Here is a 27,781-nt window from a genome sequence, read left to right as displayed (position 1 = left end):
TCTTACCCAGAGTTCGGCAGAGATAGCCAATATATAAGTAAACAGGTGAACATGGAGACTTCAGACAGTGTGAGGTGCCATAACCGGACTTGAATGGGAAACGGCACTAGGGAGGAAACTCTCCTTAGCTGGGTGGTCATGGAGAGCCACTACCTAATGAAGCAGAGGAACAGCCATGAGAAGGTCTAGATGACCCTCTGACTGGAAGTTGACGGCACACCGGTCTCCAAAAACTAAAGATAGCACACAGAGGATACCTACCACACGCTTACTCTGTAACGTGGTGTCTTTTAACTGCCTTCTCTCTTAAACTTTTTTCTTAATTAAAATCCTAAGTAAAGAAACTGCTGATTCTGGGTGCTCGCATGCCTTTGAACTTGTAAGTGCTGTGAGTCAAAGCATGACACTTGGACAAGAAGTACATGAAGTCTGCATTCCCTTGCCTGTCAATTTGGCCTAGATATCACATTCAAAAAAAAAGCAAATTATGTACAGTGTCTTGTTTTCCCAGGGACTCTGCCTTTCATCAGTCTTACTTGCAGTTTATTTATCTGGTCTAATGATCAACGTGACTCAGGATATGAATTTAAACAATTGAGCAGTCAGTTAGTAGGAAATCGGCACGGCCCCTTTGCTGACCACTGTAAGAGCATCCTGAGAAGGACTATGACACAGAAAACTTGTCCATCTAAATCCTGATGCTGGTGGCCGTGTCTGTCTTGAACTTTTCTCTTTAAACATTCAGAAATGGGACCGTCAAGTTAAAGAGAGGTCTGTCTACAAAACCAGGTTATCCTCTTTCTTGACACAGCATGCCTGATATTAGTAAAAAAAAAGGCAGCTCATACCAAAGGGAGATTGCACACTCACCTTCCTGTCGTGACCATCACCGCATGTCCCTGATCTAGGCAGGGGTCCCTGTCTTGGCTTTACAGAGCAAAGAGCCTGCATGGTGAAGCCTCGATCTTCTTACCTGGCTTTGGCTGACCATCTTCATTTCTACTTCTCTCCCCCGCCCCGCCCCCTCAGGACACTCACACCCTAAGGATTGGATTTTGAGTTATTCTGGTTCCTGTGAACCTCTTCCTAAAGTGTGGAACTGACACAGCCATTCAGCAATAGGATCCCAGGCACCAGCTCTGAAGTGACGCTGGCAGAAAGTCACCGGACAGTTTTCCCAATCATCTCCAACTCTGAAGCATCTATTGCGGATTCTAGTATACTGCTCCTGTGTGTGAAAAATGAGATGCCCCAGATTATAATAAGCAATGAAGTCTTAGGCAAAGATGCTGTTAAAAGCTTGTTAATAATGCAGGAATGATTTTCATGTTTTATCTGTTTGTTTTAACCATTTCATATAAATTAGCATTTGGAAACTATTTTAATAGAGCCACAGATAAACCTGGCATTTGTACATGTGTTTGTTTTTTTAAGAATGAAGCTTTTTTATTTGTTCATTTATTTAAAGGAAATCTACATTCCAAGCAATCTGTATCTGTGCAGAGAGCTTGAGTCAGGAAAGATGGGTAAACAAAAATGACTTTTTCTAGAACACACTGACAATAGCTTTCCCACGCCTGAAATCTTGCTTCCTCTGGGATAGGGATGTGATCACTCTCCTCCTGTGTCTTAGGAGCAGGGAAGGTTTGACTTGGGACGGCATAGGAGGAGGAAAAAGGAATATTGAGTAGAAATCTGCCCTCCATCATGAGTATCAACTCTCCAGGGAGAGACACCCACAGTGAGAAAAATCAATTTAAAAAATCATGAAGGAACTTCGATACAGTGAGTGAATATTCTTATCTACTCACAAAGTATAGGTCAGAAGCCAATGTGTCCCCAACTTTCTAAGATAATCCCCTGCTTCTGTTCCAGCATAATGACTGACAGTACCTCTTTCACTCTCGATAATAAACTATAAGTTCAACTCAAGACTTAATAATGCCCATTTTCAAGATAAAATTATACTCACATGCGTATAACACCTCATACTTTTTCCCAGATATTTGTGTAGCTGAAACAAAGTAGGTAACCTCAGTCAAAACTAACTCCCGTGTTTACATGTATCCTGACTACTTGCTGCATTGAAAGCATTTGGAATTAGAATCAAGAATCCAGAACCAACTCTAGCATCATCAAGTACACTATTCCTGACCCACAAAGGCCTGGCACTGAACATGAGCCTGTTTTCATCCTAAAATGGACTGCACTTGGAACATGACCCCAGGGGGCGGTCTTTCTGCACCTCAGCAATTTTTCTGGTATGTCAGGAAGTAAAACACCCAGCAACAGTGCTTTCACACAGCTCTGTTTTGATCCATTTGCTGCAGAGAGAGATATAATCCGAGCTCCACTTTTTCTATTTGCCAGTCTTAGCAAGAACAGACCAACTATAGGCATTTTCTTTTGTTCTTCTTCTAAGTCACATGTAGGATTGACCCATGTTTGGCCATCTATTCCTAGAATTCTCCTGTATCCTGGCGTAGCACACATGATACATGAGATTTGCATTAGATGATACTAGTCATTTCCTAGGCAATACTGTGGCCTCCCCAGTTTCCCTCCTTTCCCCTCAGAGGGGTGGAAAACCAAGGAAATAAGAGGCACCAAGTGTTCCGGCTACGAGTCCACTTGGACTTAGAGAAAGGCATTTTAGAACTGTGTCCATTCGGTTACCAGTTCTAAAAAGCTCCTGGCAACATTTCCCATCTAATGCCGACATTGGAATAATAAAACCCTTGTGGTGTTCCACTTATCTTCTGGAATGATGTGTTCCATGAGAGAGCAAAGTGTGATATAAAGAGTGTCACCTGCTGATACTCAGCATATAAAATAACCATTTGCTTAAATCATTCAGCCCTCCATAGTGTGCCCCAGGCATGCTTCTGCAAGATCACCTATTCCCAGAATTTTCTTCCAAGGATTAGTTGGACAGAAATGTATACATTTGCATGATCTACAGACTAGAGATGGAAATTTCTTCTAGAGTTTGCAATATTAGATAAGATGTGAGATGGAAATTCACCTCAAATATATTTAATTATTCAGAGCCCTGCACTCTTACGTTAGTTCAGGAAGATACATAATTCATCCAGACATGCTCCCTCTCATCAAAGAGAAAGTCATAACACCTACTAAAAAATATTGTAAGCAACACCATAATAACAATGCCTAGGAACTGTGCTAAGTGTTTTCCACATGTGAATCAATTCATCTTGTTATGAAAATACAACATTCGCCAGATGCAATGATGCACACCTATAATCCCAGCACTTAGGAGGCAGAGACAGGAGAATCTCTGTGAATTTGAAGCCACAATGAGATGGATATTCTTGGTTGTCAACTTGAGTGCACCTGTAATTAACTAAAACCCAAGTAGCTGGGCACACCTGTGAGGGATTTTTTCTTAATTAAATCTTTTGAAGTGAGAAGACCACTTCTAATCCAGAGCTTCTGAGATGAGAAGATCCACCTTTAATCCAGACCTTTTGAGGTGGAAAGATCCACCTTTAATCTGGGCCACCCCTTCTGCTGGCAGCCTATATAAGGAACATGGAAAAAGGAAGGGCGCTTTCTCTCTCTCTCTCTCTCTCTCTCTCTCTCTCTCTCTCTCTCTCTCTCTCTCTCTCTGTTCACTCTCACTACCAGCTCCATTCATTCACTGGCATCGAAGCCTAACAACAGATGAGACATCCAGTCTCGTGAACTAAACAACTACTGGATTCTTGGACTTTCCATTGGTAGACAGCCATTGTTGACTAGCTGGACCATAGCCTGTAAGCCATTCCAATAAATAGTGGGTGTGTGTGTGTGTGTGTGTGTGTGTGTGTGTGTGTGTGTGTGTGTCTATGTATCTTTGTATTCATTCTATAAATTCTGTTCCTATAGAGAACTCTGACTAATACACCTGGTCTACATAGTAAGTTCCAGGCTAACCAGGGCTACATAGTGAGACCTTGTTTCAATAAATAAATAAATGTAAAAACAGAATATTGTAAAAACAACCAAAAAAGGATAGCTATTATTGTTCTAATTAGGCGAGGAAGCTAAGGCACAGATAAGCTAAATTTCTTATCTAAGTCCCAATAGCTAAAAATTGGCTTCCAAAAGATGGTAAAGTCAGTAGAGCTGGAAGCAGACATGCTTCCCTAGGGGGGTGCATTCTCTGAATGAAAACAGAGAATGTTCTCAGTCTTCCAGGAGGAACCATAAAGGAAGGGGAAAGTCTACTTTGGAGACAATTGTCTCCCTTAGGCTTCACTGCAGATGAAGTAGATGGACAGCTGTCAGCAACCATCTCATTCCCATATATGCTTTAACATTCCCAGAAGGTGAAAAAATGTGTTTCTTGTCCATGTCCTGGGGTCCGAGGAGGCCACCCTCCTCTGGGAGGAGACACCCAGAGCCACATATGTGTGGACATAAATATCTGTGGAGCATAGAGATAAGGTTTTAACCTCAATTCCCCAGCTCTATGAACACATAGGGTACACCACTGACTAGCAAGGCTCCATCCCATGTCAAGGTCTTGATAATGCCTAGAAATACCACAGTGGCTTTGTGTTGGCTGTGAATGAGCTCACCCAACCTCTTGGCTGAATTGTAACCTTCTCATCACATGTTCCCTATGTAGTGCCCAATGGACTACTCCGTGGTCAGAGTGTCAGTGGCGACACCTTCCCTGCTTCTGAAGTCTCCTCACCACTAGGCTATTCTTGCCCAGCACTGTGGGGCTGTTGGACTGGGAAGGACTGGCAAGGAACAAAGGGGGAAAAGAGCATTCTGATGTTTGGTGACAAGGACAAGAAGGTGCCTGTCATACCCCACACCCTCCAGGGCTACAAGGATGCTTTCTTTCCACTTCCCCCTGACACTTCATTATCCCAGTGTGGCAATCTCCTAAGCCAAGGTCATTAAGGTAAATGCCGTTGCTCCCCATAGGGCTCTTTGGGCTGCTATGTTGACATGCTTATCCAGCTCATGATATCCCTAGAGCCGGTGTTCAGTTCACCAAGTGGTTAGATGTGTAAACACTGTTCTCATCCAGAGAGGCTGGAGAGAGACGGGGCTGTTGTGCTTTGTATTCACTTTAATCAATTACGTGTTTCTTGCCAAACGGGCCTTTCCCACAAATACTGAAGACAGCTGCCTAATGACTCTCTATTAGCACCAGCTCACATCAGTGGTTATGCATCTTCCAAAGGTACTTAATAAATACTATTAAAAGATTTTGCTTTACAAGGATGGTAGTCTCACCAGATGTGATGTTGTGTGATTAGACAAAGGCAGTCTTAAAACGTTTTCAAGGTAGCATTTTAAAAGTAATCCTTTATTAGGTTGCTGAGCAAGATACCCTGTTAGCACTTAAAACACAGGGAAGGTGTGAGTTTACACAAAGAACACTCTACCAGATGGTGACAGTAGTTATCCTATCCCCAAACTTGGATTGTATTTACCCCCTCCTTTCACCTACAAAGTTGACAACACAATGTCTGGCTTTTTGAGGGGAGCAGGTCATTTCTGTCTTCCTGCTGGTTCAGATGTCTTAATGAACAGGTACTTTGTATTAACAAGTGTGAGACAAGAATGTTTCAGTCCTGCTGGCCTGCAGTGCCTGATGCAGCCATAAGGGATAAGAATACATTTTAATCTGCAACAGGGTTCACTTTCAAAGCTTCTTGGCTTTCACTAAGTTATCAGTTATTAAATTCTTTTCGACTCCTGCTGAGGCTGCCAGGAAACACCCAGAATCTCTAAAAGAGGCATTCTCCTAATCTTTAAATCATTGGGAAAAAATCCTTAGCATCTATTAAATGTCTTTTGCCTCCTAATCTGCTCAAAACTAACAGGAAGGAAAAGCTTGGGCATTTCTTAATTAAGAAGTAAGAGGTATTGAAGGAGGACTTGACATCACCACTATGGCAAAGCCAGAAAAATGAAGATAAATTAGGCACCCCTAAGACATTTGATGTCCCTTTGGATGGAGCTAGTCGGCTTATCAAGTGATCTCTAAGAAGAGCATAGCCTCTAACTCATGTGTGTGTTGTTCTGTTGGAGTGGATGTGAGGAGAGGGCATGAAACTAGAAAGGGGACCGTGGTGCGGGGAGGAAGTGGGTACACACGATCTGAAAGTGGAAAGAGGAATACTGGGAATGGAAGAGTACAAGATGGGGCAGAGGGATGGAGGACAGCAAGGAGGAGGAGTCAACAAAATAATGTAAATATGAAAGGGCATAAGGAACTCTGATGCCTGAAATCCTGGGTTCACACCTCCAGTCCCTTAATCTAATTTCTGGTTTAGACCTCAGCAAGGACGAGAGCTGGAAACCAGATAAGCTTCTCAGCTAAACCATACCAACTAGTCACAACCTGGACCCAGTTTTCCCTGTGTGTTTATTCATATTTGGAGTCCACATTAAGAATGAATTCTAGAACTCTCTTTTGCACTGCTGTATCCTCCCCAGTTCTGTGAAAGCTGTATTTGTGTCTTAGCTGTCATCATCTTATAGGATGTGATAACAATCTTGATCGACTGATCATGCAGATGGCTTCATGCTTGCCCACACTGACAACGCTAACCTCTGCTCCTCTGTTCAATGTCAGCTTCACCTGCAGAAGATCAGAATACACCAACCCAAACCACACCTGAAGACTGAGCTAACCAAGAAACTTCAGATGTAAACTTCTCCTGCCTCCCTGTTTCTAATGAAATTCTGTCATCCGTTTTTCCATTATAAATGTGACATCGTTTCTGTCTGTAAAGTTGTCTGCTCTGCCTTCTGAGAAACAACACTCTTATCTGTACAACCTTACAGACAACAAGCTTTCGTTATCTTGCATCCCAATCGCCTTCTCACAATTTACAGAAAAGTGCAAGCTCTCCCTCACTCACAGATCCACCCTCACCACTCTCTAGGAGAGTGTGCAAGCTCTCCCTCACTCACAGATCCACCCTCACCACTCTCTAGGAGAGTGTGCAAGCTCTCCCTCACTCACAGATCCACCCTCACTACTCTCTAGGAGAGTGTGCAAGCTCTCCCTGGAGAGAGCACTTGGTGTGTGTAATTGCACTCTCTTCTTCACCCTTTGAAACTTGTCTTTCGTCAGTTTAATTTGCAAGCCTCAGTGACTAAACTAAACAGAAAAAAGAGGATTTTCCTCCTTCTACTCCAAAGAGGATTCTATGGAGTAAGTGTGTCTTGTGCCATCCATACATTCACATAATGTTGTTCATTTTCAGACCAAACTTCGTTAGTCTGAAACAATACATTAAGTACTAAAATGAGGTGGGGATTGTTTGCTTGTTTGTTTGTTTGTTTGTACTTCATACTAGGCATTCATAGATTCCATGCATGAAAATTCAACTGTTCATTGGAATGGATTTGGAAGATGCCATACCTTCCAACACGCACAGGCTCGCACGAGTGTGAGCATCAAAGATCCTACTCTCCTGACCGTCTTGTCCTAGCTGAGTTTTAAACGGCAGCTCTCAACTTTTCCATCTCATCTCTCCCACTCAACAAGCGTCTTTCTACTGTCCACTTTGTAACCTTTTGCTCAACTATTCATACTTTTTGTCAGTGATATTGCTGTTTGACAAGCCAGCAAACTACTCACAGCATATTTCTGAGTAACTGTCCATTGTCCCTAAACTCAAAGGAATCTGTAGTGTGTCCTACAAAGAAAATATTCTTCAGACAGAGGTGTTACAGAGCTCCTGGAAGGGAGCTGTGTACAATATATATGTATTTATGTAGTTATGATAAACTTTTCACCTTTTTCTGTACTCTCTCATCATAATTGATTTTTAATGTGCTGTTTAAGAAAGTATATGAGCAAATAAAACATTAGGATGAATTTAATTATCGTGTGTCTGTTGGGTACTGTCAGCATTACATGAAAATACAGCTGCATTTAATTTATGAGAGGATTGTTGAAATTGCACGATCTGGATTCCACTGCTTGTCCACGTACATGTACCCCGTTCTTACCAGAACCATGAAACACTGCACAGGACAGGCAAGGCGGTTTTTATTTCATCCCTACCTTCAGCTTGGCGTGAGAAAGGACGAACTGAAAGGGAGAGGAGCCACAGGTTTCTCCTTTGCTCTTTCCTGCTGTGTCATCATTTTGAGAGGAAGTTATTGACTAACGGGGAAGTGATGTGAGTAAGAGGAGATACAGTAGCTTGCCTGGCGATTTGTTGTGTTTATAACATTGCTGTTGTCTTCCCGAGTTGCAGGCAACTTCTCAATCAAATGGAAGCATGGCCCTGGGGGCGCTGGCTGCTCTGCCTTCTCATCATGGGAGGGATACGCTCACTGGTGCTCCCAGTCTCACAGAACTCCCACACATCAGCATGCCCACTGTAATTTTGCATACATGGGACACTGCTAATGCCACACAAGGAACAACAGACACGCACGTTCTGTAGCTATCCTCTGCTCATGAATTATAGTGTCCCACCAGACTTTATATTAAAATACAAGCTCAAAGAAAGAATTACCAAGAATTTTGGGATGGTGATGACAGAGCAGTAACACAAGTCCCTCCTGAGCATGGGACACTTGGAGATTTCATGTTATTGGAGAAAAACACTTGAGGTTGTTAACATATAAAGGAAAAGGCTCATTTAGCTCATCAGAGGTTCAGCTCTAAAAATCAGGCCTCTGGTGGAGGTGGCAGAGAGAAGCAGCTTGCACATACATGTTACGTAAGTGCTTACAGCTTGAACCAGAGTACCATGGGAGAGTGTGCAACTGTAGTCCCACTGTCTCCCTGGGGGGCATGTGCAAAGTCACCTACAGACCTTCCACCAAGCCCTGCCTTCCAACTTCCAATTGTGTCTATAACCCAAGGGCTTCTGGGGGACATTAACCCTACGTGAACCGAAGCATGAGCACATAGGTCACACGTCTGTGAAAATGACCCTGACACCCAGCCTCAGCTGAGCTTTCCACCTGAAGTTCATATGTGGCTTCTAGGATTACTTACAGAAAACACTCACTAATCTAAACAAGTTTTCAAAATAACTGTCCTCTTCCTAGATAATAATGAGTCCTTGAAATAGCAGAGGCATGGCATCATTCAGCCTTGGTATTTGCCAGTTATCAAAAAAGAAACTCTAGACCTTAACTTGGATTTAACTGAACAAATTGTAGAAATCACTGAAAAGCACACTGAGAGTATAGATGAGGTATAGATGAGGGGTAGAGAACTTGCCTCATGCGTGAGGCCCTAGGTTCGGTCTCCAACATCACCAGTACATGAGCGCATATACATGCACACACTTATCTATTACAAGCTAAGGTCTGAATCTGAGCGCAGAGTCACGCAGGGAAGCTCAGCTCTATGAAATACGCACCTTTACAAAGAGATGCGCTTCAGCAGGATTTTCAAAACCAATGGTGCCCACAGGGAATGACTAGAAGAAAAAAGAAAATCTCCAGTGTATAAGGTGGGAAGATGTTCAAAGCTAGAAGCATGAGATGGGGGCAAACAGAACACGAAAAAGAAGAGCCCGTGCTGGAAGCAGCAGCGGGGGTAGCCTTGGGAATGAGGGGGGGCTGGGAGGTGCTGCTATTTGAACCCTGCAGGTGAGGCTGAGAGTTGAAACTTCAGAAAAATGAGAGGAAGAAATTGCCAGTAACTCTGAATCCAGATCCTCAGGGGAGAGCAGCCCGGGGGGACTGAACCATCAGCAGAAGACTCTGAAGGTAGATAAAAGGGAGAGGCAGCAGCCAGGGGCCAGAAACGGTTATTAATTGATTGCTGGCCTTGCAGACTTGATTATTACAAAAACAAAACACCACGTAAGGAAGAAAGGGTTTATTTGGCTTATGGTTGCAGCGTGACAGAGCACACCAGGACAGGGAAGCTTGGCAATAGTCAGGGGACAGTCCTGGAAAGCATGGTGACAGGGGCAGGAGACTGGCAGCTCACATCTTCGTTCACACTGAATAAGCTGAGAGAAAGAAAAAATAAAAACTGAGGTGAGACTCTCAATCCTACTCCCACTTACCAGTCCTCCAGCGAGGCTCTGCCACCTAACGGTCCCCTGTCCTTCCCAGATGGCACCACCAGTTGGGGACCAAGTGTTCCAATATATGAGTGCATGGTGTAGCTAAAGTTTTCCTGCCTGGCCCACGGTCAGGGCAAATCTCTCTCACCTGCCAGTCCCACAGCTGCTCAGACCCAACCAAATAAACACAGAGGCTTATATTGGTTACAAACTGTATGGCCGTGGCAGGCTTCTTGCTAACTGTTCTTACAGCTTAAATTAATCCATTTCCATTAATCTATACCTTGCCACGTGGCTCGTGGCTTACCGGCATCTTCACATGCTGTTTGTCATCGTGGCGGCTGGCAGTGTCTCTGACTCAGCCTTCCACTTCCCAGCTTTATTCTCCTCCTTATCCCGCCTATACTTCCTGCCTGGCCACTGGCAAATCAGTGATTTATTCATTGACCAATCAGCAACACACTTGACATACAGACCATCCCACAGCAGCATGGGCCATATTTCTCATTCAAACCACCATATACTCCAAAACTGTGTGTGCATCTTTTGTTTACAGTGGGCTGCAGCTGATAAATGTGGGTGGTGGGGAGCAGACGCTCACGTGGTCCCTCTGGTCTGGCCTCTACTGCCATGCCCTTCTCCACTCAAGTGGAGGTGGAATCCATAATTTGTTTCCAACCAACTGAAATCTGTGAAAGTAAAAAGGCGCTGTGTCACTACATACATGAAATTAGGTTACACAAGATAGCCGTGCCTGACACTCAAGTTCTCATTGCTGGTTTGAAATTACCTAATTGTTGTGTTGTTAAAGGCCAGGTAGTGAGGAACTGAGGGCTAGGAGCAGAGAGCCACAGGCAGGAAACTGCAGCCCTGGAACAGAGAGGGCAAAGAAGCCGAGTGCTGCCAATAACCATGTGAACTCCCCGCACTGACTCAGATGAGATCCCACCTCTCACTGAGACCTTGACTGCAGCCTCATGAAATCCTTATTGTATGTGTGGGATCCAGAAAGCATTTCTTTTTATCTTGATTACCCACCAGAACTTGATGGTCAGACTCTGTTCCTGAAAACACCACACATTTGGTCACAGGACATAAAGGAACCAAGCTGGAATTAACTGAGAAGCTGCCTCTCCACCTCTGGCCTGCACAGTGCCCAAGGGTGTGATACGGGCTGCTGGAGTGAGAAGTCATCAGCTGTGAATACTCCTAACTGTAACACTGACCTGCCAGTCAATATAAGGCCTGTAGTCAAAGCTGAGATTGATGTTTTATTTAGTATTTACTAAGTACCTTGTCTATTCCAGGCATTGTTCTGAGCGCTGGAAATGTGTAAGACTCCATCTTCATACAGGGTACATCATTGCTCATCATCTGCCATCTCAAAATGCAGAGGTAGACAACTATGCATGGATCTTTCTGGAACAGAGTGAATCCGTGCAGCCTATTGAACTATAATCATCTCTCAATATCAGCACCTTTGCATAATGGGAAGTCACAGCAAGAGCAGACTAATGAATTGCCAGTGGTTTTACTCTGGATGTGGAAGTCACACTGAAGAGCACATAAACCCCAGGTGGTTTTGGCTGATTCAAGGAGAAGGCTAAGAAAGAAGTTCTAGGTTTCTTACTAATATAGCAAATGGGTCATATATTAATTAACTGGAAAAAGGGAGATGTTACATTTAGATCTCATGGAAATAGGCTTTTTAATTGAGGTCAGGAGTATGGCTTCCAAGTGTTGGGTTGGTATTAGTAATGACTGATGATGGGACCAGCTCACACATGCCTTAGCTTTCTAAACTTTTGTCTGGTATGTGAATAATGTCTGATCTTTTGTAGCATGATAAATTGTAGCAGAAAATTCAGACTGGGATTACAGGTTAAAATTAGCCTCATTCAAGGGCTAGGGAGATAGCTCAACAGTTACACTGCTTGCTAGGTAGGCAGTTCAGATCCCCGGTACCCACATACAGGGTGGGCCTCAGTGTACAAGGAGGATGGAGACAGGCAGACCCTGAGACTTGCTGGCTCACTAGTCTAGCCAAAAGATGAGCTCCAGGTTCAATGAGAGCTGTCTCAAAAACTACAGTGGAGAGTGATAGAAAATGACACCATTATCAACCTATGGTTTTCACATGTGTATGGGCTAGCACATCTGCATACTCATGTGTCTACACATATAAATACAACACACAAAACAACAACAACAATAATAATAATAATTAGTCTTAGTAAAATGCCAGATACACAAGAATGGTTGTCTATAATTCCAATGATAGTAACTATTCAAATAAATTGGAGATAAAAACATAATAGGTAGGTATTTCCCAGAGCTTCAGAAAACTAAAACTCTTAATGCCACCTCATCATTTTGGCATAATTTCTGATGACATATTTTCAGGATTACATAATGTGCTTTCTATTGTTTTCTTTTACAATTGTCTTAGGATTTCTATGGCTATTAAAAAACACCATGACCATGGCAACTCTTATAAGGAAAACATTTAATTGGGGTGGCTTGCTTACAGTTTCAGAGGTTTAGTTCATTTTCATCATGACAGGGAGCACGATGGCCTGTAGGCAGATGTGGCGCTGGAGTAGTAACTGGGAGTCGAACATCTTGCAGGTAACAGGAAGTCGACTAGAACACTGGGCAGTATCCCGAACATAAAAAACCTCAAAGCCAACCCCCACAGTGACATCTTCCTCCAACAAGGCCATACCCACTCCAGCAAAGCCACACCTCCTAATAGTGCCACTCCCTATGAGATTATGGGGGCCAATGACATTCAAACCATCACAACAATTATTCTACTTCTGTTTCGGATGCTGAATCTACCCCTACTTGACCTCTGTATTTGTCCTAAATGTACTAAGTGTGAAGCTTATTAGTACTACTTATCTTTCTTTTTGTCTCCTTATTTGCCTTTGTTCATTACATATTACTTTCTCTCTTAAATATCAAGGGATGTTATGGTTTGGATCTGAAATGTTTACCAAAGCCCCTTTGTCAAAGACTTGGTCCCCAAAGCAACAATGCTCAGAAATGATATTTGGGTAAGTGACTGCATCATGAGGGCTCTTACCTCATCAATAGATTGACCCAGTTGATGGTTTCCTAATCTGATGGGTTATTGGCAGGTGATGGACACAGGAAATGGGACCTATTCCAAAGGTTCAAGGGTACAACTTGTAAGACAGCATATGAGTGTCAATACTGTGGCTCAGTAAATAAAGAGGTAACTGTATAAGCAGAGGACCTGAGTTTGGTCACCAGAACTCATTTTTTTTTAGGAAGTCAGTCATGCAGGATGATGATCTATGCTTGTAATCCCAGTAGGAGGTGGAGACAGTGGGTCCCTGGTGTGTAACAGTTTCCTCCTAGAGAAAATCCAGGGGCAGAGGGGTGGAGGAGTTCATTAAGATGGGATGATATTCTGCTCTACTTACAGATTAGTGCCTAGCCCAGTTGTCCTCAGTGAGGCTTCATCCAGCAATTGAAGGAAACAGATGCAGACCCACAGCCAAACATTAGGGGCAGCTCGGAAAATCCTGTGGAAGAGGGGGAGGAAGGATTATAGGAGCCAGAGAACTCAAGGATATCACGAGAAAACCCACAGAATCAACTAACCTGGTCTCACAGAGACTTAACTAAGAACCAGAGAGCCTGCATGGAACTGACCTAGGCCCTCTGCATATGTGTTACAGGTGTGTAGCTTGGTCTTCTTGTGGGACTCCTAACAGTGGGAACGCAGGCTGTCTCTGACTCTTTGCCTGCTGTTTGGAGCCTTTTCCTCCTACAGGGTTGCCTTGTCCATCCTTAATACATGGGGAAGTGCCTAGTCTTACTGTGACTTGATATGCCTTGTTTGGTTGATATCCTTGGGAGGCCTGCCCTTTTCTGGAGAGAAACAGAGGAAGAGTGAATGTGGGGGTAGGGGGTGGAGCAGGGGGACGTTGGGGGAGAGGAGGGAGGCAGAGGAAACTGTGGTGGGCATGTAGAAAAGAAAGGAAGGAGAAACAACAGACTATTCTAAGGAGAGGTGAAACATTTCTCCCTGCAGGGAAGCTCCTTAAGCTCTTAAGCTCAGGGAGTCGAACATACACTGACTTCAGAAGTCCCTGAAACTGAAGACTTTAGGATGCATCTCCTTCTCCAGGAGGACCTAAGCAGTAAGAACTGCTGATAGAAACTTCCAGACGAGCCTGGCTTCCTAGAAGAGACTCAGGCCGGCCAAGGCTTCTAGACAAGGCAGAAACCAGCTGAGGTGCCTCTAGGAGGCTCAGACCACCTAAGCTTTCTGAAAAAAACCGTCTCCGACCTGTTGAGCTGCCTACGTGGTGCACAGAGCACTCCAGAGTTCTAGCTTCCACAAACTGTCACCCATGATGGGGTAGGCTTTTGGTCACACTGCTGTCTTTGACTCATTCTGCTCCGGTAGGTAACTCCTCACCTATATTTCTATAAGTATCCCCAATAAAAGTCCAGCAAGTCAGATTCCAGTGGCATCCTTGCTTTGGTCTGCTGTTGGTTCCCTATCTGGGGTGCGTAGACATTTTTTACATCTCCCTGGAAGCAGTACCACCCCACAATCCCTTGGGCCAGATATTCCCAGCCTAATCTGCAAGTTCTAACACAGGGAGAGACCCCATCTCCAAAAATAAGATGGATGATATCCTGTGGCGTGATACCCAAGACTGCCGTCCCTCCACACATCTGTGTGTGTGCACACATGTGCACTGGTGCTCAAGTGCTCAAGCTCTTATCTCTCTCACACGCCAAAGTCTCAATTCGTAATTTCTAGAATATGTCCTGCCACAACAATAAAATGTGAAAATGTGTAAAAGGCAGCAGAAACACACACACACACACACACACACACACACACACACACACATGCGCGCACACAAACACAAAGACAAATAAATGACCTCAGAAGGTTCAAATTATACATAGAAGTCTCATTTGGGCCTGTGGCTAAGCAGAATGGAGAATCTTCCTGTCACACCCTCTCCCTCTTGACTCAGTCGCTTTCTGCTTCTCTCTCAGTCCAGAGCAAAAGAAAGGCAAACCAAGAAAAGCCAGGCTCTGATTACCCAAAGGTAATCCCCTTACGCCCTCCCTGAGCCCAACGTCAGAGTTCCGTATCTGAGAGAGGGAACTGGCAACTGGGGTTCTCTGGTTGTACTGGAAAAGTAAATGAAATTAGTAATAAAGCAGACCTCAGCTAGCTGAAGTTCAGTCCCACTGAACATTGTCTGCCCTCCTCATCGCTGTCCAGTAAGCCAAAGGCGAGGGCCCTTCGGGACTGAGCTTCCCCGAGGTGCCTCCTCCACCCCTGCGCCTTCTTCCACACCGGTGGTGAGATCTGGCACCACCTGAAACCATCAGAGCACAGTGGGCACTGAGCACCAATAAATCACACAGATCCTTCCTGGGTGAATGGAAAGACTTTCAGGACCACCTTGTTTAAGTTTTGTTTATGTGTATGTATGTAAGCCTTCTGCCAGGAAGACCAGAAGAAAGTCTTTTGTGGAGTTACAGGTGGTTGTGGGCCACCTGATGTGGGGTGCCAGGAACTGAACCCCACTCCACTCCTCTGCAAAAACAGACACTCAATTGTGGAACCGTCTCTGTAGCCCCGGCTTTGCTTCTTGATCTCTTTTCATATACAATACGATCTGAGAGCCAGTATTTCCCGTCTTAATTAGTAAATTTAAACTTCAAAATTAGTTTTACACATCGGGAACCCCAGAGAGATTTGACAAATAAAACCAGCATTTATTGTGTACCTTCTCAGTTTCAGGGTGTTATCAGCTGGATTTTAGACACAGAAATTCATGTGTTGAAGTATGCCAGAATGTAAAACATCTGGAGACAGGGCTTTTAAAATATGTGATTTGGTAAAAATGAGGCCATTTGCTGAACTAAATCTAAACTGACTGATGCCCTTAGCAGAGGAAATATTCGTACAGGCAGACAGCAAGGGTTTGCCCACACATAGTGGGAAGGAGTGGGGGTAGGTTCAAACAAAAACAGGAGAAAGGGACTGTGCTGCTCCCTGGTCTTGACTTTTCAGCCACTCAAGAGTGAGAGGGGAGAAAAAAAAATCTGTCTGTCTGTCCGTCTATATGTATGTATATGTATAGACACATGTATACACACATATACATGTATGTGTTGTTTTGTCATTGTCTACAGCTCCTCTAATACATGAGCAGTATTCTACTAACATCTTTTTGCAGGCAAAGAAATTAAAACCCACAGTAGTTAGGAATGAAGATTTTAAAAATATAACACAGTAAGTGGCTGAGCTAGAGTTCTAATTCTTGTACTCTGCCTGCCTCCAGAGGCCACAGGATGAACACACTCTTGTGCCTCTCTTCAGAAAAATTCTTCACATTGTGTTTACATATTGCTTATTTCTCTTATCTTAAAACAAAACACAAAGGTTTTTTCTGTTTTATTTAGTTGAAGGCAGGGATTAGTGTCTGGAAATAAATAAGCAAACAGGACAAAGCCTTTGTTTCCTCTATCCTTCAATAAGAATATTTAGAATTCTTATACGGTAGAAACAGCTCTACTCACACTGGCATGAATTTCAGAAAGAAAAGAAAAAGGAAATTGAAGACAAGAGTAGCTAACCACTATCCCTTCTCCCTGGTTGCTTCAATTCTCTCTGAGGCAGAAAAAAAAATGGCTCTCTGACCATCTTTACACCCCTACCACTCAGAGCGAGATGGAGGCTTTGCGTGATCTTTCCAGAAGCCTCAGGGAAGACCCCTTTCCACCTCAGCTTTCTGTTTCAGATTTCACAGCTGGAATGCTGTGGCCAAGGACACAGAACAGAATATCTGGTTTGAGGTAAGCAGGTTCTTTTGAGATAAGTAGATTCTTATGCAATCTGAGAGCTCTGGGTCTCAAAGCAGAAGTGGGAGGGGCTTCCCAAAGCCTTTTCAGAGGTTGCCTGCTGCGGAAGGAGCAGGAGCACAGTTAGTGTACAGCAAGGTACAGTGCTCCTGTTTGGAGGCTGAGACATACATAACAGCAGGGCACTTTTGCAGCATACCCTAGGGTACTGGGTACCACTCCAGAAATGAAAGAAAACAGAGTTCATGTTAGGAACGATGAGAACATATATGGGTAGCCGAGCACTTATGTAGCATGCTCTGGAGCACTGAGTACTAGCCCCAGAACTGAAAGAATGCAGAGTTCCTGTTAGGCATGATGAGAATGTTTTAGAACCAGAAGGTGGTGATAGTTGTGCAACAGTGTAAGTGTAGTTAGTGCCATTAAATTGTGTGCTTATAATGGTTCAAACGTCAAATTTTACATTATCATTATTTTACCACAAAAGTCCTTTAAAAAAAACAAAAAGGAAAATCTCAACATATTTCACTTCCCCCGCAGGTGAAGTAATCAGGATCTCCATTCTTCTGGAACAACGTGCCCCCTTAATGACAGATCTAGAGAGCTTCCTGAAACACTGAAACAGTGCAGAGTCAATGATCATGACAGACACCTGCCCACTGTCAGCAGTCAGCAAGGAATGCACTTACTTCTGGACACTACTGTGACACATGATTCAGGGCACATGACCTCTTCCTGGGAGCCCAGAACCCTTATCTTGGACTGATGGGTGATGTTGCTCTGTATGCTGTGAATGTGTGTTGCTCTGATTGGTTGATGAATAAAATGCTGATTGGTCAGTAGCCAGGCAGGAAGTACAGGTGGGATAAGCAGAGAAGGAGAATTCTGGGAGAGGAAGGCTGAGTCAGTAGATGCCAGTCCAGCCGTCCAGGGAGCAGCATGTAATGGCACACAGGTAAAGTCACGGAACACATGGTGACATATAGATTAACAGAAATGGGCTGAGTTTAAGTGTAAGAGCTAGTCAGTAGGAAGCCTGAGCTAATGGCCGAGCAGTTTTAATTAATATTAAGCCTCTGTGCGATTATCTTAAGCTGGCCACAGGACTGCAGGGCCCAGGTAGGACTGCAGAAACTTCTAGCTACGTTGGACTTCTAGAGAAATCATATGGAAAATTAATTAAGATCAAATCACTTATTGGTAGTTCAGATGGATTGGACAGGATTAACCTCCTTAACTGGTTATGTTCTAGTGGCATTCAGTTTGAGTGTTGTGAGAAAGGGAATAAGTAGGTGTTGAGGAGGGGCATTTTCTGAGAGACAGAAACAGTGTGGCTAAGGCTCCCGGAGGAGACTGTTCGCCTAAGACTACACACAGGTGGGACATACTCAACAGCCTCAGCAACACCGGAGAACACCAGATGTTTACTTTCCGAGGGTGACAACAGGATCGAGCAGACTGTTTTGCGATGAGGACGCTCAGTCACATTATCGCCCCAGCAGAGGGAAAGCCGAAGTCCAAGGCAGCCATCTAGCTGTAAGGTGAGTTCGGTGCTCAGGTGTTCTGAGAGACCGCGTTGAAAACAATGGCTTTACATGCAGTGCGGAAGAATGACTTTTATCACGCCTGCTTTTGTGCAGCTAAGCTGGGAAATGCCAGCCGTGACAGCTGCTCAGAAAAGGAACAAATTTGCATGTTCCTGGGTTGTAAGAGCCCTTTGGTTGTAGAAGAGGCCCGGTAATGCTGTCAGGAGCCCAGCAGACGGAGTGGCACCCAACCGCACCAGATCTGCTCTCAGTGTAGCTGACAGCAGACATCGTAGTCGGCAGGGGATCAAAGGGTTGGGAAGACCTCAAGTGAAAGTACTAAGAGCACAAAGAAGCCTGTATCTCACTAAGAAGGCGCCACTGAAGAGGGAAGTGTGCAGAAAGAAAGAAAATGATATGGAGCCATAAAAAGTTCCAGGCCTCAGACTGTGAGACGACTGAAAGTCACAGGAAACAGGCAGCTCAGACACAAGATTTTGAACCAGCAGAAAGGCCAAGGGTTGGTGAGGAAGACGAGGGGTGGGACCATCACAGTCGCTAAGGGCACAGGTGACAAGGCCATCCCATTGCTGTTTTCAGTGCTGGCCATTTGCTTCTATAAATAGCTCCGAAAACACACTGTGCTGACAAGAATGGAGACATTCTAAACAGACACTTGTGTCCCTCCCTTGTGCCTCTGAAACAAGAGTTCCCAAGAAATTAGAATTTCCCCAGGAGCATCATACGGAGAGGAGGGAAAGGCTGGAGCCCAAGGTTGTCCCCTAGGACGAGACACTGCAGGGTTCTGACAGCCCGCCAGATCACTTGTCGCAGAGTACCCTGAAGATGGACTTGTGGGGGGGGGAGTGGACCTCCTCGTTCCTCTTCTGGATCTGGCCACATGGAAAAAATTCTCTTTTTCAATCTTTCACGATTACTTTTTTTATTCATTGGCTTATTGAGGGCAGATGGCTGAGCCTGGCCTGCTCAGACAGCCTCTGCCCTCACTTATGACTCTGGTAATATCACCAACACAAACACATGGATTATTTTAGTGGGGCATTTTTCATTGGTGTGAAGATAATCCAAAGAAAAGCAGGATGTGGGGGCACACACCTGTAATTCCAGAACTTAGAAGGCTGAGGCAAGAGGATCATATCACACCTTCAAGGCTAGCCTGAGCTACATAGCCAGACAGTGTTTCAAATAAAAAGGAGTGAATAGAAGGGGAGGGAGGGAGAGAGAGAGAGAGAATAGAAACGGAGAAAGTAGAGAGGAGGAGAGGAGGAAGGAAAGGAGGTGGCAGCTAGTGATAATTAAAATAAACTAATTTCATAAATACTAGAAATTTAGTTAGAAATGCCAATAGTAAATTGTTGCCTTAGAAGTGAAGTCTTCATAAAATGTTCCAGATAATTCCATGTCTATGAATTAAGGAAGCAATTAATAGGTCTCCTTGAAGGAAGACTGCATCTTCTAGTAGAATTAAAAGTATTTAAAATGTAAGTCCCAAATGTTTTGACTTATACAGGATTTCCCAGAATAAACAAATAAGTGGGCTCTCCTAGAAAGAAGTTGTGACAATAAAAACTGATTGACCCCTTAGACATTGAAAGATGTTGAGAGGTTGGACTATTTAAAGTCCAGAGACAAGTCAACCAGGGCCATCTTTACCCTCCTTAACAGCCTCTTACTGCCCTCCTCTGTGAGTGACCTAACAACTTTGTGACCCTAGGTAAAGGTCGGGTGTGCAAACAGACCCCTTGTTTCTACGAACCAAAATACTAAGAACACCACCAACCAACAGACTAAGAACACCTCCAGTCAGCTTCTGAGGCCCATGGCTGAGATACCCAGGTCCCTATGATGTATCTAACCTGACGTCCGCATGATGTGTTTGCCTTGGTTTCTGATTTTCTGTGTTCTGTCACTGTAAAAACTTGATGGAGCTGTGACCACATTGGAACATGGAGCTTGGAAAAGTGTGAATCTGTGTTTCCTGCCTCTGCTTCTAGAATAAACTACCTCTTATCCCCTTAGAGATGAAAGTTGTGGTTTTGTGCAGACAATGTTATTCCAAAAGGACAAACTTTAGACAAACTAGATGAAGCTTGTTCTCTGTGTCACATGAGTCCTCTTCTCAGCCATGTGACGTGAAGCCACCGCAGGCACCTAATGAACAGTTTGTCTCCCAACCATCATGTCATATAGGCCAGGTACGAAAAGTGAGCCTTCCACTGAAGGACACTTTCTACTGTTGTACTTGAATGCTTAGTTCAAATACTTATGCCTAGTGTTGATTCATTTATTCACTGTCTACTGTAAAACAGTTCCATTTTTTTCCCTTGACAATAGTTTCTGTTTGTTCTCTTGGAGATGCAGGGGATTGATCTCAGGGTGCCAGAGCACAAGCCGGGCAAACCCTTTGACACACGGGGCCGTACATTCCCAGCCCACTTCTTATTTTCATTGTGAGACAGTGTGTGGTGGTTTGAGAGACAATGGCCCCCAAAGGGAGTGGCACTATTAGGAGGTCTGGCCTTGTTGAAATAGGTGTGGCCTTATTGGAGGAAGTGTGTCACTGTGGGGGCAGGCTTTGAGATCTCTTTTGCTCAAGTTTCACCCAGTGTGACACTCAGTCTATTTCCTATTGCCTGCATATCAACATGTAGCAGCTCCTTCTCCAGCACCATGTCTGCCTGCATGCCGCCATGCTCCCCGCCATGAAGATAATGGACTAAACATCTGGAACTGTGAGACCTCACTTCAATTAAATGTTTTCCTTTATGAGAGTTGCTATGACATCTCTTCACAGCAATAGAAACCCTAAGACAGAAGTTGGTACTAGGAACTGAGGTATTGCTGTGACAGGCCAGCCATGTTTTTGTTTGGTGGAATTTGGACTTTAATACTTTGGGTTAAGAAAGCAGTGGAATGCTTTAAGTGCTGCTTAATGGGCCATAGTAATAGGAACATGGAAGACAATGGTACTGAGAATGATTTGAGCTTGGGGATCAAGAGGTTACAGAGAAGAAGAATGTTAGTATGAGGCCTAGAGATTGGTCTTGTGATATTTTGTGAAGAATGCGGCTGCTTTTTGCCCTGGTTCAAAAAGTCTACTTGAGGCTAAAATGAAGAGTTTTGGATTAATTCTGTTGGCAGAGGAAATCTCAAAATAGCCTTGAATAGACTGTTGTGTGGTTATTACTGGTAACTTTAATGAAGATTTATAATGAAAAGGGGCAAGCTGGGCAAATAAAAATACAAAATGTACAGATTAAGAAAAGAGGCACCAGGAAGGGTAACAGAGCTACATCCTGTGTTCAAGGAGATAAACAGATTAAGAAATGGAGTAAAGGAGTTGTGACCTCAGGGTAAGATCCCACCCAGCTAAGTTTCCAACTTGTGAAAAGGAATTAAAGAACAGCTTAGAGCCAGGTGTGGTGGGGCACAACTTTAATCCCAGCACTCAGAAGACAGGCTGGCAGATCTCTGAGTTTGAGGCCAGCCTGGTCTAACAATTGAAGACAACAGAATGTTGGTGAAGATGTAGTTGAACAAGGGGATCATGTTCCAGCCCCAGCAAGCAGCAGAACTTGGCAGCTTTGGCCATGTGGTTCTGAAGTTAAAGACAGGAGAAAGCGGCTATGGAATTTGCCACCCGGAAAGAAGGAAAGCTGCTGAGGCCAGGCATGTTTCAGGGGTGTCCCTGAATGGAGGCCTAGAGAGGCCATTGCATGAAGCTGTGAAGTTGAAACCTAGATTGCCTTGGAGAAACCAAGATGTTAGAGATGCCAGAGCCATGGGATACCTGCTGAGGAGAGCTGCTAACAGCAAGAGGAACCAGCCCAAGAGAAAGAAGTGTGTTGTAGTCAACAAAGCTGAAAGGAACTGGAGAGCTGAAGAGTATTTTGACATCAGACATGGAGATGCAAAGTTTGGAGTTTGCCCCCCCCGCCCCCCAGTTTTTGATCTTGCTCTGGTCCAGTATTTCCTCACTATGCTCCCTTCCCTACATTTTTTGAGTGGTAATGTGTATCCTGTGCAATTAAATGTTGGGAATATGTAATCTGCTTTTTAATTTTGATTTTATAGGGGATTATAGTTAAGAGATTGCATGAATCTCAGAAGAGACTTTGAATGTTGGACTTTTAAATATTGTTGAGACTGTGATAGACTATGGGGACTTTTGAAGTTGGACTACATGCACTTTTACATTATGATATGGCTACAAGCTTTTGGGGACTAAGGAGTGGAATGTGGTGGTTTGAGAGAAAATGGCTCCCATAGGGAGTGGCTGCCATATTCCCAGCCATGATGATGATGGACTAAACATCTGAAACTGTAAGCCATCACCACAATTAAATGTTTTCCTTTAACACAGTTGCCTTGGTCATGGTGCCTCTTCAAAGCAACAGAAACCCTAACTAAGACCCCGGGTCTCTCTAAATTTCCCAAGCTAAGCTTGACCCAGTGATCCTTCCCACCTCACCCTTCCAAGTAACTGGTATTTCAGGCCTGGATCCCAAGTAATGGATGGCAGTGTTTAATAGAAAATTAATTTTCTAGTGTTGGAGAGGGAGCTCAGTGGCTAAGTACACTTGCTGATCTTTCAGAGAACCAGGTCTCAGTCTCTAGCACCCAAATGAAGGCTCATAACTCTGGTTCCAGGAGATCTATCACCCTCTTCTGGAATCTATGGGTACTGCATACACATGGTGCACATGCATACATGCAGGCAAAAGACCCATGCATATAAAATAAAAATAAATAAACCTTTAAAATTTAAAAAAAAAAACCATTTTCTCAATTTCCAGATTGAATACATACATAAATAATAGTAATTACATTATGTCTGGTACATATTTTCAAGGAATGAAAGTTTTTTCCAGCAGCCTGAAATATCCCCGCAAACTTTGATAGCTTACTAGCAAATATTTAACACCAGAAGAGATGAAAATGAAATTCTGACCATAAAACATTACATTAAATTCTTTAAAAATTAGTGAAAACGTTATTTTTAGAAAAGTGAAGTTCTGGTCTGGGGAAATGACTCATTGGTTAAGACCACTTCCAGAGGACCTGAATTGGATTGCCAGCACCCTCACGGTGACTCTCAACCATCTGTAACTCTCGTCCCAGGGTATCTGAAGCCGCCTTCTGGCCTTCGCAGGCACTAGGAATGCATGTGGTTCACAGGCAGACGTGCAGACAAAACACCTATACACATCAAAATAATAAATCTTTAAACAAAATGAAGTTCTGAGAGCGGCTCAGGAAGCCTTTTCCTTTGTAAAACTGTGTACTTCATCTATTCCAGTTTCTGAATTCATATAGAGTCTTCCAGTATTTCACACACACCCACTCCCAGGGTTAAGCAAGTAACAGAAAAGGACCAAAATTGTAGAACATTGAAGCAATGTTGTGCAATTTTCAAATCTAACACAAGAGGGCAGGTTTTGCTTTATTGTAAACATAATTCCATCGGCTAATGATGAATGGTCATTGCAGTAACTGCTAATTCAGAAACAGCCAACGGCAAGCAAAGTTAATGAGTCACGGGGTGGGCGAGTTTGGCAGCGAGGTCGATGTTAGTCTAATAAAGAAAGCCAAGCTCAAGCCTTCTTCCTACATGACATTGTTTATACGTTACATCCCAAAGGTCAGACTTGCATAGCTGTGGAAAAAAACCCACAAATGACTACTGGCTTCTCCCCAGTAACTGAAGTCCTCATACTAACACAGAATATACCCATCCAGGTTGGGAAATTTTTACCTTTTTGTTTATTTTGTTTTGTTTTAGGAAACCTCGACATCCACTCTGGCTCACAATTTTCCTGAGTGTTATTTTCAAGATTTCACTTAATGACCTGCTGAAGCATAGTTAAATTCACAGGAGTTATGTTCTAACTGCCATTACAGTCAAAGTCAAATTATTGTCTGTCCTCTTTGGGTTACTCTATGGTGATATTTCATTTGTACTGAAATGTGATTTTGTTTGTTAATAAATAAAGTTGCCTGGGGGTCAGAGCTAATAGCAAGCCATAGCAGAAGTCTGGCAGTAGTAGCACATGCCCTTAGTCCCGATCACATGACAGGCAGATCTCTGTGCTTTCAAGGATACTACCAGCATGGAGACACACGCCTTTAATCTCAATACCAACCATAGAAGATCTGGAGGTCTGTATAGATGGGCAGTGACAGGGAGGTCATGTGGTTGGGTTTACAACCAATGAGAAGACAAACATACAGGAAGTAGTTCTCTTGTGAAGAGGCAGGACAGCAGCGGCAGTGAAGGGTAAGGTTTTTTTGTTGTTTGTTTTGTTTTTTGATATTTTGTCCATTTCAGGGCTGAAAAATTTATTTATTTCAATGAAAATTTTGTTGCATTTTGCCAAAAAGTCTTTTATTAGAGACCACTTTCTAGAAAAAAAAAACATGAAGATGTACTTCAGGACTTAGATTTTAATACAATACAATAGGAAGATAAAATCCACAAAGTGCCGGTTGTGGTGGTGCACGCCGGTAGGATTTGCTGAAGGGTAAGGTTTTTAATCTCAGCTCTTAGCTATTGCTCTGACCTCTTGGCTTTTAACTCTGCATTTGGTTCTGTGTTTCTTATTTAACAAGACGATTACATCTACATTACTCCCCAGTAAATTCAACCAATAAAGGATGGAAATTTTACGGGGGATGGGGGGAGTCCTGTGGTGAATATATGTACACTATTTCCTCATTGTCATCATTACCTAAAGAATACCGTGCAACAATTATTTACCAACATTTACACTCAAGATGACAAGACACACCTGAAGATGTGTGATCATGCTATGCCAATTCTAGACCTTTTTATATAAGGGATTTGAGCATCCATGGAACTGTAGTACCCTGAGGCCTCAGGGTCATGGAAGTATTCTGCCACAGTTAGCCAGGGACTCTAGTTATCTTTAGGGGTGGCACTGCTTAGATTCACAGTGTGAACACAGCACTGATGTGCCTGAGTGACTAACTTATCCTCTTAGCAAAGCTTCAGACAGTAAACATTGGAAGGCTCTCCAGTGATGTGTGTGAAGTGTTAGAGGAGAGATAAGTAGAAATCTTAATTTTCTACTTAGTCTGTCAGCAGAGGAATCAAGAAGTGCTGAGATTAGGAAAACTCATCTAGAAACCAAAAAAGGCCAAAGCGTCTTCTTGTGTCAGAGTGTGTGGAGTCAAATTCCACCTCACGCAGGCAGGCATCTTTCACAATCTGAAGGGTGAGTGGTGACACTTCATGGCAGGGGTATCATGTTCGATCTAATATGTATTAAAACATACCCCAGAGGCCCTGAATGAAAAGTTCCACTGTGAGGTTGATGCATTCATTCATTCACTCAGAAAATATTTACAGGAGTCTCAGGATGAGCAAAGCTCTATAGAAATTGGAAGACTTTAAACTTGGGTTTTTCCCATTGTGTTGAGGACAGTAATCATTCCCCATGAGGCAGTGGCTCTTTATGCACAGGTCTCAATTAACAACCTGCATTTTCTGAGTAAGGCGAGATGCTTAGCTATAAAGGCAATAGAGTGGTACTAAAGGGTGTACCACCTGACCTCCAACCTGACCTCCAAATGAGGACTGATACCCATCACCTCGCTGTCTCACTTCATTCTGGAATTCTTCTTGGAGGCTTGGAGGATTATTGGCATCCATGACCTTGAAGGTTTGCCTGCAGAATTAGCAAGTTTACTCCAGCAGTATCTCCTTTCCTAGGGCAGTGAGGAAGGAGCCACACCACCACCCCAGGATCGAACTGTGAAGGCATGGCAAGAAATAATTCACATGGGGAAGACTGGACCCTCCCTTTCCACCTGTACACCAAGATTCAGATTTTTAAAAACTCACCCAAGAAGTCAACTGTCCATTTAAGGGCAGATTTTTAGAAGTAACCATTATGTATGTTATATGTGTACATATTTCAATATACTTGCATTGGGCACCCAAAAGACGGAAATGAATGTACACAACTTAGAAATCAGAAAATACCCTCCAAAGCAAAACAACGAACTGGAGAACATTTATTTATATTTTCCTCCTTCAAAAGCTTTCAACTTGTTAGTCAACATAAGATGATACATATAAGAGTATCCATTTAAAGTATTGTACTTAACTATTAAATCCTAAGCAAGATAAATCAAGGTCAGAGAATTTTGGATTTGGAAGAGAATTGAGTTCACAAAAGGTGTTTGCTACTGGATCTAATTTCACTTTGGAATGCCAGCTTCATGAAAGCATTCTATGGAAACTGTGATTTGGATACACACTCTTTTCCTCATACTGAGCATGTAAGCATATAAAGTGATTTGTTCCTTTTTCTTAAGGTTGAATGCGTCCCTGTCATTGAGAAGAATAGCCCTGAAATGCTCAGTGACATTTCTGAGTTTATTTGCATAATATTCAATATAAGTAAATACCAACTCTTCACTGTGTAAATTTATTTTACCTTTAGAGTTGTTAAAAAGCATTCCTAATTGATTTATTATGAGGTTAGGAAATTGTATTCCTTTTATATGAAGTACAAAATTAGAAAATTATTTATTTTAGGAAAACATAAACCATAATATTTATAAAAAAGACCTACGTGCTCTAGATAAAAGAAGCTAAGTATAAATGATTTCTATTTATCTCTATCTGTGATACAACTTGCTTTAATAAACCCTTATGATAATATGGTATATGAAAATTCTGATACGCCTGAAAAGTAAGATAGTGATGGTTATTTGCCTTATGGAATTATTTATAAATGTTCACCTTTAAAAACCTGATTCCCCATGGTACTTTTATTATATAATTGATTTATACATAACTTTTCCAGAGTGTATCAACCATGCACAATTTTATCTTCACTTTAGTATTTTTCTTTCATTTCAAAAGTAGGATCTGAAAGTGTATAGCCAACAACCCTGACCGCATGAATGAGCATTGTTTGGGTTCCATGAACAGTGTGAATGGCAGGATTCAGATGTGTACGTGTGGCTGTGACCTTCACTCCACAAAGGATGCCGGAATCATCTGGGCTGACTCTGCTGAGTCTTCCCTGGGATCTGGACCACATTCCATCACAGCTGGGCACTGCCCCTCTGTGCTGCCACTCCAAGGGCATGGTACTTCTCTTGGTAAAGTGTATACCTGCTTACCTCACAGCCCTCACCCACGGCCACTCCAAAGACCACTTAACACCTGTTCTCTACTTCCACACACCCATGGCAGCAGAGAGAGGGCAGGGCATGCCCACAGAGGAGCCGCTTGGGCTGCATGTCTGATGCACATATGTCAAATATTAAATCGATGAATTTTACCTTAAATTTTGTTTTGTTTTT

At 43.2% G+C, this 27,781-nt stretch overlaps 1 protein-coding gene across 1 annotated transcript in view; it reads right to left on the bottom strand.

Moving 5' to 3' along the window:
• Nucleotides 1-9,814: 9,814 nt before the first annotated feature.
• Dct (dopachrome tautomerase) overlaps nucleotides 9,815-27,781 on the bottom strand; it is a 63,500-nt gene continuing 45,533 nt past the window's right edge. Inside the window, exons 8-9 of the mRNA XM_052732492.1 lie at nucleotides 13,475-13,576; nucleotides 9,815-9,965 (exon numbers count right to left, since the gene is read on the bottom strand). Coding sequence (XP_052588452.1) covers nucleotides 13,500-13,576 — 77 coding nt within the window. The 3' untranslated portion in view covers nucleotides 9,815-9,965; nucleotides 13,475-13,499. The remainder of the gene's footprint in view (nucleotides 9,966-13,474; nucleotides 13,577-27,781) is intronic.

This window comes from Peromyscus californicus, unplaced genomic scaffold, assembly GCF_007827085.1.
Source record: "Peromyscus californicus insignis strain IS unplaced genomic scaffold, ASM782708v3 Scaffold_12__1_contigs__length_115047231, whole genome shotgun sequence".
Taxonomy (NCBI): domain Eukaryota; kingdom Metazoa; phylum Chordata; class Mammalia; order Rodentia; family Cricetidae; genus Peromyscus; species Peromyscus californicus.
Note: the sequence above shows the minus strand (reverse complement) of the source record. Positions and strands in the feature narration are given on the sequence as shown.